Source organism: Penicillium verrucosum (assembly GCF_028828655.1).
Source record: "Penicillium verrucosum strain IBT 35672 chromosome Unknown utg000004l_segment0_segment0, whole genome shotgun sequence".
Classification (NCBI taxonomy): Eukaryota; Fungi; Ascomycota; class Eurotiomycetes; order Eurotiales; family Aspergillaceae; genus Penicillium; species Penicillium verrucosum.
The window spans coordinates 899,493-914,216 of NW_026643213.1; the positions used below are offsets into that span (position 1 = coordinate 899,493).

The 14,724-nt window shown below is 47.7% G+C and overlaps 5 protein-coding genes across 5 annotated transcripts; all 5 read left to right on the forward strand.

Annotated features, from left to right (window-relative positions):
- Nucleotides 1-2,619: 2,619 nt before the first annotated feature.
- On the forward strand, nt 2,620-4,374 carry N7516_009813 (TMEM165/GDT1 family protein; the record flags this gene model as incomplete). The annotated part of the gene is made up of 3 exons (XM_057222532.1): nt 2,620-3,228; nt 3,300-4,248; nt 4,307-4,374. 3 exons carry the CDS (start codon nt 2,620-2,622, stop codon nt 4,372-4,374), a joined length of 1,626 nt encoding a protein of 541 aa, XP_057069753.1.
- An 878-nt stretch (nt 4,375-5,252) lies between these two features.
- N7516_009814 (telomere repeat binding factor family protein) lies at nt 5,253-8,132 on the forward strand (the record flags this gene model as incomplete). The annotated part of the gene is made up of 4 exons (XM_057222533.1): nt 5,253-5,349; nt 5,564-6,923; nt 6,980-8,020; nt 8,087-8,132. 4 exons carry the CDS (start codon nt 5,253-5,255, stop codon nt 8,130-8,132), a joined length of 2,544 nt encoding a protein of 847 aa, XP_057069754.1.
- A 954-nt stretch (nt 8,133-9,086) lies between these two features.
- N7516_009815 (uncharacterized protein) lies at nt 9,087-9,395 on the forward strand (the record flags this gene model as incomplete). The annotated part of the gene is made up of 1 exon (XM_057222534.1): nt 9,087-9,395. The coding sequence occupies one exon, from the start codon at nt 9,087-9,089 to the stop codon at nt 9,393-9,395; it is 309 nt and encodes a 102-aa protein (XP_057069755.1).
- Nucleotides 9,396-10,067: 672 nt separating this feature from the next.
- Nucleotides 10,068-11,295, forward strand: N7516_009816 (WD40 repeat domain-containing protein; the record flags this gene model as incomplete). The annotated part of the gene is made up of 2 exons (XM_057222535.1): nt 10,068-11,141; nt 11,194-11,295. 2 exons carry the CDS (start codon nt 10,068-10,070, stop codon nt 11,293-11,295), a joined length of 1,176 nt encoding a protein of 391 aa, XP_057069756.1.
- A 622-nt stretch (nt 11,296-11,917) lies between these two features.
- N7516_009817 (uncharacterized protein) lies at nt 11,918-14,131 on the forward strand (the record flags this gene model as incomplete). The annotated part of the gene is made up of 2 exons (XM_057222536.1): nt 11,918-12,413; nt 12,468-14,131. 2 exons carry the CDS (start codon nt 11,918-11,920, stop codon nt 14,129-14,131), a joined length of 2,160 nt encoding a protein of 719 aa, XP_057069757.1.
- Between the last annotated feature and the right edge of the window lie 593 nt (nt 14,132-14,724).

A 14,724-nucleotide genomic window follows, 5' to 3' on the forward strand; every position in this document is an offset into this window, starting at 1 on the left:
CCTTAACGATTGCTTCTTGATATGTACCCGATTCAGGATTGACAAGCGTGGTGCAGGGTACTTGACAATTCTGAAAGACAACCGCCCGGCTCGACTCATCTGTCGGCCGTCTAAGGCATAGAACGGATCCTGACCACCCATCTACAGGACTAAACAGCTCGTTTGTTTTCCATAAAAGTGACGCAGTCTGTGAATACGTAGAGCGGTCCCATAGGTACTGGGTACCTATGACCGTTGCGTTTCTAATTGCATTAGGGTCAACGGTTCCTTCGAGTAGAAGCCACTTCCCAACGACCGTGTTCATCCGGGTTACGTAGACATCGGACCTAGCCAGTGCAGTGGAGTATGACGCCCATTCCAACACAACGGGATAGCAAGGCGGGCTAACAAGTTGAGGTAGGCTGTCGTCTATAATGAGGCTAAGGTCATGCCGATAGCCAGCCGGAAACGGAAGAACTGGGCTTGGATCATCAAATGTATGGGAGATGACACCGATCTGGATAAATAAGCCGGAGTCCTTAGTAGTAAGCACGGGCAGAAGGGAAGAGACTTACCCTCTTCTTCTCCGTCGCCAGCCAAACCTCTTTCCCAATCGGAGAATTCTTGTTTAACCTCCGTACGACTCCGATTGCGCAAGTGTCAGATTAAGATCAGCTTAACTGTACTCAACTACAATTCGGGTCATTGATTAACTCGGAGGTCACTAAGAGGATGGAAACTTGCAGAAGGGTAAAAAGTGGTGGTCGATGGATCAATATCAAACTGGGGAGGATGAGTATGCCAGAAAGTAGCGTCACTATTCAGCACGTATAGTGACCTCTTAAGTTAGCCGTGCTAAGCGCCCAACATAACTTCTAGTTGTTAGAGCTAAGCCCCTACTTAGTAATTTCCCCGTATGCGGCTATTGATTTAATTACCATTTCAGTAGCCTAAATCAAACAGCTAGATCTATTAGCTAGATCAATCGCGAGAGCCTATGACTATATTATTTAGTAAGAATTAAGGATAATGTTAATATAGGCTACAAAAAATAATTGCTATGCTACAGTCAAATTTGCTTTCTTCTTTCTTCATCTTTACTTCACTTTTACTTTACTTTTACTCCTCTCTTTCTTTATTTTTAATTCACTTTCACTTTTTTTTAGAAGCGACTATGATTATTATATTCTTATTTCTCTATGAATGGAAGTTTTCACTTACTGTCAAAGGGTATATCTAGAAATGTCATTTTCACGTCACGGACATCAGCTCCAGGCACAGGTCTATTAGTACAGCATCCTACCTTTCTGAGATGTCAGTTGAGTCGACAACATCCGACATTCTTGACATAAAAAAACTCGCGGCAATGGAATCTCAACTTGGGTACATACGATGTATCCGAGACGGCCTTAACGAAGCGAGACAGACTAAAGAGATCTCCCACGACGCCTTTCAGCGAGAAATCCAACCCTTCTTGGAGTCCTTCCGTTCGTCGTCATCAACAACCATTCAAGTCCTGAAGGCACAACGCCCATTGATCATCGAAGACATTGATGAAGTTTCAGCGAAACGTTAGAGGATTAAAGGACTGGTTGACCAAAGCCTGCTCGAGCATGCTTATCGCAACGCTATCACCCCGTGTGCTGGGTGTAAGTGCAAAATAGAGAGGTCCTAAGTTTGATCTATCTATATCTAAGAAGGAAGTTTATACGTACTACGGTGTCAATGAGCATCGTCCTCCTCACCCTAGAAGAGATACCGGGATTGTCTCTAGTTGTTATAAAAAGGCCAGCGCCCTTCAGGGTTATCCATATGCTCAAGTCCCTATAAGATTAAGAACAACGAATAGTAAAGTGTTGAATAAGGGGTGCTATACGGAGTAGAATGGGTTATTTATTAATAGATTCGGACTTTAGCAGCCACAAGGTGGCCTCGGGCCAAGTGGTTATATACTCCGTAATCTCTAGGGCTACAGGGGATAAATAGCTCAGAGCCTACTTTATTTACAAAATTAGGCTTATTTTACCTTTTAATTACCTGATAATCGTCAGTTTCTAATTTTAGTTCACCATAAATGTCCTATACATCCAACTAAAAAACAAAGACAAGAAGCACAGTGTGGAGGAACACATGACTTGTATTGCATATATCGCATACTGAATAGTAAACCACCCAGAGCATAGTTTTGTATTCTGACCATGCACATTCATGTTGGCAACACCAAATTGCTAGTTGCCAAATGCGTCCAGGGGTGAATCAGATTGTGCCGATTTCCATTACAGGGGCCGTTCGCGGGAGATCACGTGGGAGCCCCCTTTGGCAGTTCAAGATGCAGGCGAATGCGAATGCTCTTTCTTTGCTTTGAATTCTTCCGTTATTTGCTTATACATCATCTTAATATCTCTACTTCTTTCTTACCACTTCACATTCATTCTGATATTCATCCTCACCCTTGAAAAATTGTCTGGTGTCGATCAAACCTCTCACGCGACTTAGTGTCGTGGCAACTCTGGAAGATTTCTCCCACCTTGGGTATCGGTCTTTTTTTTCCTCCTGGCCGGGAAAGATTATCTACTATAGATTCAAATCGCCAATTTCAACCATCATTCACTCTTTCTGCGGGGGAAACCGCCGTTCATCATGAAGATCAATCAGTCGTCCTTCCTTCTCTTCCTTCTTCCCGCAATTTCGGCCGCCCTTGCCGACACAACATACAATGACAACATAGATTCTCGAGTCTCGCGTGAGACAGCTGGCAACAACGCTCGCCTTGTCGACTCGGATATAGTCGCATCCAATGTCGCCAAAGGGGCGCCGGACGCCCCTGTGGATGGCAAGGATGGCAGACCGCACGCTGGTCCGTGGGTGGAAACCAATGCGGACCGGGACCGCAAAAGTGTCAAGGGAAGCGAGGATATTGATCCGGTTTCTATCAAATATGACACCAAGATCCCCTCTTCGGAACACCTGAGTACCGAAGAAGGAAAGATGATCCCACATTCAAATGGCGGTGTTATGGATGACCCGCATCGGGCGGGCCCGAAAGAGGGAACCCGGGGAACAGAGGGTGGCGTCTCTGAGAAAGGAAAGGAGGGCCAATTGACCTCCGAAAAGGTCCCGGGAGGGCCAAAGGAAGCGCCTCCGCTGCCGCATAGTGAGACCAAGAAGCTGGGCTCTGACAGCGACGACACAGCTACCGGAAGTGGAAGCCGGTCTGCGGAGAGTCCGGGAGGCCTTGGTATGCTCGGGGTAAGTCTTCCTATACATTCGCTCGAGCCCGAGGTCCTTCCATCGAACAAGTGGAATTAATGTGCATCTAGAAACCCGCCGACCTCCCTGAAAAGCCACACGATATTCCATACCCCAAGCCCCCGGCCGTGGTCAAGGACGATCCTCTGGGCCTTGGGCACGACTCAGTCGCCTCGGGGTCGTCTTCGAGTTCATCCTCGTCCTCGTCGAGTCACAGTCACGACCACCACTACGACCATGACTCTGATATCGATGATGCCGGCAGCCCGCTACACTCCCTTGTATTCTCCTTCACCATGATTCTCGTCTCTGAAATCGGCGACAAGACTTTCCTTGTGGCTGCGCTGATGGCCATGAGACATCCCCGCTTGGTGGTGTTCAGCGCTGCATTTAGCGCATTGATTATGATGACTGTTCTTTCAGCCGTTCTGGGCCATGCAGTTCCTACTCTTATCCCTAAAACGTTCACCAAATTTATGGCTGCCATTCTATTCTTAATTTTTGGAGTGAAGATGCTTAAGGAAGGTCGCGAAATGTCTCCAGATGAGGGTGTGGGTGAAGAAATGCGGGAGGTTGAGGCGGAGCTCGAAGAGAAGGAGCATGAGCAGTTGCGCATGAACCGCCGTCGCTCCTCGGTTACTCCTCACAACCTCGAAGCTGGTCGCGCTGGCGGCCGTCCCAAGACCCGCGGCTCCGGAAACCGTCTGCCTTCGCCCCCAGAGAGCCTGTCCTCATCCTCGTCCCGTGGCTCTTCCCCCCAACCCCGACAACGGTTGAACGATGTCTTTTCCGGATTGAGCAACCTCTTTTCGCTGCTCCTCAGCCCCGCGTGGGTTCAGACCTTTGTCATGACCTTCCTCGGTGAATGGGGCGACCGCAGCCAAATTGCCACTATCGCCATGGCAGCTGGTCAGGACTACTGGTGGGTGACCATTGGAGCCAGCGCTGGTCACGGAATCTGCACTGCAGCCGCCGTGATCGGAGGACGGGCCATCGCTGGTCGTGTCAGCATGCGTGTTGGTAGGTATCCTCTGCTAGCTTTGTTATCCATTACACTTTCTAATCTTGACTTTTATAGTAACTCTGGGCGGCGCTGTGGCATTCCTTGTGTTTGGCGTCATCTACTTTATTGAAGCCATGTCTTAAAGCGCTGCATTTCCGCGGTTGTATGTGTCCACGGAAACTTATTGTTACGGTTTTTGGCGGTTGATTTGTTGTAAAAGTCGAATGAATGCATCTTGTGACATACCTAGTGCTGTTTTAATATAATTACATGTCTGGCCCACGCAATGGCCAGGTTCACAATTTCATCTTTTTCCCTCCAATGTCAAATCTCGCAGGAACAACACTCGCTGGTCGATATGGCTACTTCACGTGTATATAACAATCCATCAAGTAGAAATCCTATTTTAATGGCTCTGAATATTTTAAGTACTCTATTTATTAGTTAACCAATGCCACATTTTCAATAATTAGTTCCTCATGCCTTCAAAATGGTAAAAACTATGAAATTGTCTGCTCTCCAACCCAAAGGTCAACATGGATAGCTTTTGGTCGTGGATCACAAATACGCCATCATTGAAAATAAAATGTCAAAATAGGGCTTGGCACGGCTATCTAGGTGGAGAATAGGGTCTAGAGGATAGGGTCTGGAGAGTAGGGTTTAGTGTTTATTGTTTAGGTGTTGGGTTAGGGTTTTCAGCCTTGTAATACAGGCATCGATGTAATTTCGTCACCTAAGGCATCGACCTTGCTTAAGACAGGTTAGCGGGCCGCGCGTTATTAATCTTCCGTTTTTCCGAGGAACGCAGCCCCGAAAACCCTGACACCTCTCTCCTTTCTCCCTAAACGCTCCAACACTCCATCACATTCGGCGTCCATCTCATCACGCAGCCATCAGAAACCTTCTCGTTTTATCTCTTTTCTCGAGGTCCATCGAATTTTTATCAGAACGTGAAAAATACCCATAACAACAACGCTGTTGACGCAGGTGTCCTGCTAAACATCACCCCTCACCGCCTTTCATGGCTCGCATCACGGGGTCCCGCATGACGCGAAGTCGGAGCCGGGAGGCAAATGCAGGGTTTATGCCAAACAAAGGAGCATCATTGGAGCGGAATTGTAAGTAAATTCCAATTATTTTGGTGTGGCCCAACAGCATGTTGCACAGTGGGTGTCATAGGCAACTGTGGATTGAGAAATATGCGTAGTTGTGTATTCCTTAATCCGCGGCTTGCCTCGATATACTTCATTTTGTTGTCACGTTGCTTCACTGTTGGCACTGATAGTTCAATCACTTTTATTTCACAATGAAATGTGTTCTGACTTCATTCAGGGTTGGGTGGGCTGGCTGAGGAGCCTTCAACTCCTTCTCCCGGATTCGTTGTACCCAGGCATGTAATACCAGAGTCGCCCGAGAACCATGAAGGTCATACCAATGTCTCTGGTACAACCCTGGGTCACAATGATGTGGAGCCCGTCGATTCTCAGGTCGCCGATAAAATTGCGACCCACCTGCCGTTCGTCCAGCAACAGGCGACCCTTGTGATGAATCTCTTGGTTCGCCCGGAGTTGAACCCGGATAGCCTTGCAGCTGAATCCAAAAAGCTCCTGGATGCTAACCACCCGAACCGCAAACGCCTGAGGCGGTCCGTTGCAGGGCTGACCGATGAACTTGAAGACTCTTCCCTTTCTCGTGATGGCAAGTCATTTTTGGACATCTCTCAGGCTCGTCATTTGCTTTCGTCCGCACAGTTGGACGCGTCAATCTCAGATATCTACATGACAAACTGCGCTTTGTTGACCCTCAACATATTCCTCCCCAGCATGGGTACAGAGTCCCAGTCAGAGGTCATCCAACAGCTGGATTCCCAGTTTCCTGCATGTGTCATGAGCAACCTTGCAGACAGTTCTATGCCAAGGGCAATTGGCACAAGTAACACGACCGAGGCCACCTTCAATCTTGCATTGGGTATCCGCACACAGTTCTTCATCACGGAGTTAGAAAGACGCCAACATGAGCAAGACTTCAGCCCACTGTCCATCCTAAGACAGGTATTTGCTATGGACCTCACGCCCATCGAAGATGACTCCCAGAGTATTCCCGGCTCGTTCCGTGGGTTCAACTTGCCGGGTGTCTTACAGGACGACGATGGCCATCTTCCCGAACACCTTCCTGAAAAGTTTCTCGTTGCTGTCAGCGATAGGTTCAATGAGCTTTACGAGGAACTTTCCGAGTGGGATTCCGTTGACATTGATGGCCTGAAAAAGGCATACAGGTGGCGATCGTTTGAGCGGGACCTTGCACGTTGGATCTACGTTCGTGACAGAGAAATCAAGGATGACATCAGACGTCTGGCAGGGAAAGTCCACAATTCACCCGCACCTCGTCGCCCTACTTCTATCCCGGTTGGGACTCCCAGCCGGCATCAAGCATCGACAGTGCCTCCGAGTGGTGACATCTCTCATCAGGGACCCCAACAGACCTCTCCTCATAAAGGGCGAGTGAACATAGTACCATATTCAGATACGGCACCTCAGGCAGAGCAGGCAGAACAAGCAGCCCAGGCGAACCAAATACCTGAAAACAACGCTTCTCGGTCCGGCACCACTCCTCAAAAGGGCCCCAAACAAAGTGTCTCCAACGAAGTCGCACAGCTGGCAGCAAAAGATACAGGTCGGCGGAAGTCCAAAAGGTAAGCTCACTCTACGGTTTCACACACTCTCTATAGCTACTAACTTTCGTCTATAGCAACTTCCGAGACCCGGCCTCGTTCGCAGCACTGATGAGGCGCCAGGCTACTGGCCATCAACAGCTTGTCTCAAACGTTGAATCGCAGACGCGAAATATTTCTACAAACACAAGTATTGCAGCCCAACCGAATAATTCCGACCCTTCTGCCGCCGGCTCTTTTGAAGTTCAACAGCCTCCTGAGCTGAGATACACAGATATCGGGGACGACTCCACCTACGTGAATAATGACGAGGAATTGGACCTCGGCCAAGGCCCAGAACCTGATGTTATGACATCGACCAGTCCTCCTAACTCCGCTAGAATCAGCCATGTCAGCCACAACCCTCGTTTCTTCGATTCTCCGAGAGATGAAAACACACAGCGATCGGTTCCGGCCGCTCGGCGATTCCTCGATAAGCAGAGTAACGCTAGAACCGTGTCGCCAATCAGCCAATATGACACTCAAGGTGCAGGGAATTCCACTGTTTTGGGCAAGCGAAATCGGAACATTGATGGCCCAGATGATGACTCAAGTGACGGGTCAGACATTGAATTCGAGCAGAATAATCAAAACGTCGACCCCAGGCGGAGAGTCGAAAAGCCCCAGCAGAATTTGCCTGCTGCGAAGCGACCGCGCCCCGAGGACAATGCGGTATCTGCCGGAGAACGGTTGCAATCGAATATCAATAAATCCTCCCACCACAACTCCCACTCATCGCAAATTCCTCGAAGAGCGCAGACAGCTGATAGTGACGATCTCACTGATGAAGAGACCACCACCGAACAGCACGGACTACCCCCTAGTACTCAGAGTCGCTGGGCAGCGTCTAATTCCCAGGCTGCGATGGCCAATCGCAAAGTTCCGAAAACAAGCCACAGATGGACAGAGGAAGAAGATGAACGTCTGATCTATCTCATGGGGATTTATGGCACTGCCTATGCTGCCATAAAGAAGCAGGATAATGCTTGCCCGCCTTCCGAAGGTGGTCCCATGCTTGAGCGTCGCTCGCAGGTGAATTGTAAAGACCGTGCTCGCAATTTGAAGAGGAAGTATCTCAGGTATGTCATGATACTCTTCTCGTCTGTGGTGTGTGTAGGAAGCAATTCTGATGTGTTGTTTTACAGAGACGGTCAACCACTTCCACCGAACTTGGAGAAGGCGGCAAATTGATTTTGACACCTTGATGATTGATATACAGACAAGTCGCGATTTGCTCTTGCGTTTCTTAGCGTTCGTCGAGATACCCAAGGAGCACATGAGATGGAGTTTTGGACGTTCCTTTCTTGGTTTCTGTTATGGTTGTTTTTATTTCGTGTATGATTTGATTAATCCAATTTATTTTTCTTCGATTTCTCATACAGTCAGGATTGATGAATTGTTATTTACATACTCATCGCCGCCGGTGAGCGTCCCTTACTATCTGTTTATCCGGTTACCATGCGAGGTACACTCTAGATGAAATCAACGCAAGAATTTGCGGACTACTTGAAACCACTAACTTTCAATGGCTTTTTCAACCTTCTCCAAGTTTCTTTTTTCGTTTTCATTTTCATTTCATTTCGAGAACGATCATCTACAAAGAAAAGAAAGCGGAAGAAAGGAGCTACGGGAAGTAGTGAGACAAAATCCAAGATAGAGTAGATCCTACAATAAAGGGTACACTCAGCGAAGACCAAGGCCGAACTACGAGTGATCAATGGCTTTCTATGGAATATATGAAGAATCAACACAAAGCTAACAGAGACACCATATCGTATTGGCCTCAGCTTCGGGAAGTCCTATCCAGTTGCTTTGTTCGAACCCGTTCGCGTCTTTCATATTTGACACCGATGATATTCACAGTGACTTAATATCAAAGAACGTTCCGTATTTTACGAGTTTCGGGGTGCGTCGGGTAAACAAAGAAATAAAGATACCATGCAGAATACTCTAACAAGATGTTAGATCTACGGATAACTCCTACACGGTACATACCGGATGAAGAAACGACTTCAGTATAAAAACAGGTGAATTTCTTCAAGTTAGCTCTCCAGATCAATTCCACAGCACCAAGAACCAGCAGCTTACATCAAATCAGACTTCCAAGCAACATCTTTACTTCACTACTCGGTTTCAACTCTCGACATGGGTAAGGGCAAGGGAAGGGGCAAGAACAACGGCAAGGGTAGAGGTAGGAAAAGAAGTCACAGTCTGAGGGAGAACAATCTCGCAACGAAAGTCGAGAGCCAACCCGTCGGCAAGCCCGACGGCAATCATCACTGTCTCCGAAAGCGACCTACGCATGCTCCAGCCCAGCGATGTGTCGATTTAGGCCATGTGGTACAGTGTCCGTTCCATACTAACAGCTACCCCCGACGGTTGAGCGAGTGTGTGCCGTGCATTAGTGCTGACAGGCGACTAGTGCAACAGAAGCGCAAGGAAAAGGGGAAATAGAGCAACAGCTTGAGCAACAGATTGGCGCATCATGGTATTTTAGATTAGATGGCGCATATCAACTCTTTTTGATGCATCTTGAGTCTTGTTATTGTTATGTTATGTCTCAATGTAGTAGTAGTAGTGAGAGGGATTATAAACAATTTCTACAATATTGATACATGTACTACTAGCAGAGACGATGAATTATCGCCATCTCTACACATACCCACCGACCCCATTTGGAGGGTAAAAGTGCACACAACAGTTAAAGTGGCTAGAAATTGCTCTGGGGGACAATTTTTGTATGGAGGTGGTACGTGCACGACAAAAACACCATACAAAGTGGGCCACTTGGGCCAACCCCTGAGTGACTTTTTGACTTTTTGACGGACTTGGTTGTTTTGAATATCACGAAGTCACGTGCTGGTCCCTTCGGCGGTGGCTTCGGGGGGACAGAACCCCCAATCTCCCTCCACCTCTCCCCCGCAATGGCACTAACATTCCCCCTAGTGTGTCCCCTAGCAAGGCGCCATGGTCCCCAGCGCCAACTGGCTAACCCCCGTTCCAGGCAGATATACCCCGCAATCTCATCCCTTCTTCCCTTTCTATTTTCAATGCCGTTTCTTTCCATTGCAATTCTACCTCTTGAACAAACAAAGGCATCCGCTGTGCTCTCATAAATAGAGCCTCATGTGGAAGAATACAAAACCGACGCATCTTGCCTTCAAAGCACACAATCGACATGTCGTGACCTGTTTACAATTCGACGACGACAAGATTATAGCCGGTAGCGACAATGCCAAAATCAACGTGTACGACACCAAGACCGGGTCACTTCGAGCAACACTACAAGGCCACAAAGGTGGTGTATGGGGCCTTGAATGCCATCACAATACTCTAGTCTCTGCATCGACAGATCGCACCATCCGAGTATGGGACATTGAGAGAGCCAAGTGCACCCATTTATTCCAAGGTCACACATCCACAGTACGGAACTTACAGATATTATTCCCAGTTCAAATTGACCAGCACCCGGATGGTACGCCAGTGATGATGCCCGAACAACCATTAATCATTTCGGGATCCCGTGATTCGACACTGCGTGTTTGGAAACTTCCTCAACAAAGCGACTCGGAGTATTTCCCTCCTGCTGAAGGCGATGAGGAGTGTCCATATCTTATTCGGGTATTGACTGGTCACCAACACTCCGTGCGAGCAGTTGCAGCCCATGGGGATACACTGGTCAGCGGTAGCTACGATTGTACCGTGCGAGTTTGGAGGATATCCACCGGGGACTCCCTACATCAGCTACAAGGCCATACAATGAAGGTTTATAGCGTATCGTTGGACCAGAAGAGGAACCGCTGTATCAGTGGATCAATGGACCATGTGGTTAAGATCTGGTCTCTTGATACAGGTACGTTACTATATAATCTCGAAGGTCACACATCGTTGGTGGGCATACTGGATTTGAAAGAAGATATACTCGTCTCGGCCTCTGCGGACGCTACACTTAGAATTTGGGACCCCGAAAATGGACATTGTCAGAGCGTGTTGGGCGGTCATCCTTCAGCGATCACAAGCTTCCAGCACGATGGTCAAAAGATAATCTCCGGTTCCGATAGGAATGTGAAGATGTGGGATGTACGGACTGGTTTACTTGAAAGGGACCTCCTCGCCGACCTTAGCGGTGTCTGGCAAGTCCAGTTCGATGCCCAACGTTGTGTTGCGGCAGTTCAACGTGGGGGCCAGACCTATATCGAGGTTAGTGCACGCTCGAGTTGATATCCCGTTTATAATTTGCTGATTCATACAGATTCTCGACTTCGGCGTATCCCCTGATGCCATACCATCTGACCGACTGGGGAGACGGGTTTTAGTTGATGAGCTAGGTGATGAGATCGAAGGCCCGAAGTGACATGTTGATCTGAATGATCAAACCTTGGAAGTCACTAGGGCTAGTTAGTAATTAGGCAACCAAAAGCAGGTGCATGCATGCATAGACATTCGACCTTTTCTGTCCGGCGTACTTACTAGTTTTAGAGGCTGATACGTTGATCATGATATTATAATGAGAATCCAGTCTATTTAAAGATAGATAGATGGTATCGCTCTAAAACAAAGTCGTCTTGGTAGAGATCATCGCCGGGCGTAGCCTTGCGGGTGGTATCGACCAGTTCATTGAGAAGCCAACTATGGCAAATACGGTGTTCTAAGAGTAGAATCCAGTTTCTTTAATCAGATAACACATAATTTACGTAGTTAACTTCATCGAACAGCATCATTAATCCTTCTTCGACTGTGAATTGGCTACAATTTAGATATAAAAAGGCTAAAAGCCAAGAAAAGAGAAAGTGTTAGCCTCTTGGCATTGCATCATATCTTTTATAGCCTTGGGGGCTATCTCGGGGCTATGTTTTGCGCACGCGGCAGAATGCGACGATCTTTCCTGGGGTATGTTGAATTTGTACCCCGTACATTTCACTTTTCTTTTCTTTTCTTTTCTTTACATCTTCCCTCCTCCCATTGATTCTGCGAAAATGGGAAATCCTACTCTGGAACACAGTAGCAAAAGTGTCGAGGCAAGTGCCGACGCAGTATCTAACCCTCCACCATATTCTTCCACAACCGAGCCCATCGATGAACCACCCAGCTACCGACAACAAAACCTACCACACAGATTGTCCTCCAATGGATTTCCTCAATCTGAAGAGACTGTGGCTATTGATGAATCTATCATCCATTTGAAGTTTTTATCCGCGGTCGCCAAACTTCAATACTTCATTAAAGGAACAGACAAACTGTTCGGAATCCATGATAGTGAGGCCAAGAACTTCGGGGACCCGCGCAAGCAAGCCCAGGCAGCTGCCCGAATTCAGGAGAAGAGATGGGCGGTATATGTCGCCAGAGCGGTGGACCGATTTACTGTTTGGTGGCAGACTTGTCTACCAAGTCTCAATACCCGTCGCATCTCATCGCTGAATAGTTCACCTGAAGCCAAAATAGTATGGTCTGCTAATATGATACCACCACTTGGTAAGTTATTCTAAACCTTGGAGCTGTGTAAGCTTTTGCTAATTTGCCATCTAGATGTTATCATGGTCTGGCATGCATTTATGCTTAACCCGCGTGCCTTTCTCGAGGATTGTCTGCGTCAATCTAAAATGAGTGTCTGGGCCACCGGGATGCCATGGGATGTAATAAACGCATCCATCGACAATGAGACACTTGTCTTCTACCCGGGCAGTGAAGCCAGAGTAAATTTCGAGACGAAAACGGGTCACCCCTGGGAAAATATTCACGAAAGCCCCGCAAAGTCTCTTCTTTGCTTCGGTTGTAAGCAAGAGATCCGTGCTCCCTGGACGGAAGGATCACTTGGATGTGACACAGATGTTGCCTATGCACACTGCATTGGATATGCGGACAAATCTTTGCGGATTTCATGCCAAGCATGCAAATTCACTATCACACACGATAGTCTTCGCGTGCAAAAGTTTCGCAGTGACGTACAGAAATTGCTGATAGATGATATGCCTATGCCTGGCACGCTTTTGACGCAGAATGGCACTCCGGCCGACGATGAAAATGGCGACAATGTGTCCTTCCCAAATCGACTTATCAAGGAAGGCATCAGAAGCGAGATCCTGCAGCTTACAGACCTCACTGAAAATGAACGTACCACCATTGAAACCATCCGCGACCACTTTGAAGGATTCCTGAAGAGTCGTCCATTAATGCGTCGCGTGAACAAGACAATGCTGGCTTCCGGGAACTCAAATATGCCAGAGAGGATATCTCTTCGCAATATGCTTTCCAGATATTGGGACAATTCATCACCCTTCGCCATAGACTTGATCGGGGCGGTCATACGGCAAGGGACGTTTGTGGACAAGATGGACAATATCGGTTGGATACGTTCGCCAAACGTGAGATCGACCATGACTCACTTCATCAGCAAGTACGGGGTATTTTTCCAAATAATGACCAAGAATAAAGGCCATGCTGTTGTCCCCACTCTGGACGTCGACCTGATATGGCATACGCACCAGCTTTCTCCCATCCGCTATTACACCTTCTCTACTGCGCGGATGGAGGGAGTATTCATTAACCACGACGACAAAATCGACGAGATAAAACTCAACGATGCCTTTGCATGGACCTCAAGACAATACCAAAAGCTCACTGGCGGCAAGATATACAGCGAATGCACGTGCTGGTATTGCGAGGCCGTGCGCGAGTCCAACAACCAAGGACTTGGCAGGTTGATATCGCCGTCTGCCCTCAATGCCAAAACCAACGCTGCTCTTCTTCACAATAGCGCGGATAATACTACGAACGGAGATAAAAGCAAAGGGCCGCATATTTCATCCCATAATTCCGTTCGCATTTTGGCCCAGGTTGATCCAAAGGCAGTGCAGACCAAAACCACCCAGCTTGAATCGTGTTGGGAGAAAGCCCAGCGACGGTCACATAACCGCAGTGGTAGTAAAAGCGGTGGGAGTTCCAACAATGCCCTGTCAAGGAAGACCGACTACGGGCCCTACACGCGCGATCCAGACATTCATCGCGAGATATACCCCTGCAACCCAGCTTGTGTGAATATCAGCGCAGGCGTCGCGGGTAACTGTATGAGTGGAACTCAGGGCGTCGACCTTGCGCAAGGTGCGTGTGTGAGTGGCACCATGGCCGCCCAGACGAGATCGAAGGGTAAAAGCTTTTGCTCTGGTATAGCGGGATGTGGTATGAGTCTTTAGCTGGTTACTGAATGTATAGGTGCTGGAGTACAGAACCTAGCGTCCTCAGGGGCAGAAGAACAACAACTACACAATATATAGATGAGCGTTGAACGCAGGAATAACAGTTATTACGGTCAATTTCGCGAATAAACTCGAGTAATGAAAGAAGTGGGAATGATCCAAGGTGCTATCCGTTTTAGGCTGCCTCGGACTTTTGAAGATCGTCACTATCTTTTGAGTTCGCTAGTGCATGTCAATCGCCACTATTGATTACCTCGGTACTTTCTCATAAATGTCATTGGCAAGATCTTAAATTCTCCGAAAATGATATCGAAGTCCATCGGTAGTAAATAATGAATGCTAATCTAGTTTGTTCATGCAAATCCCAAAATAAAATAAAAAACGAGTGTAGAGAATGCCCATCCCAAGACAGGCAGCAAATGCATCCTAAATCCGACCAGCAGATCCAGCAGAAGAAACAGTAACAGGAACAGGAACAGAATATTAACCCTGATATCACGAACGCCCTGTTGACGAACTAGCGAGGGGTATAACTGTACATGCGATGCAGAGTATATGGAACCAAAACGACAGTATATAGACAGCGTCAA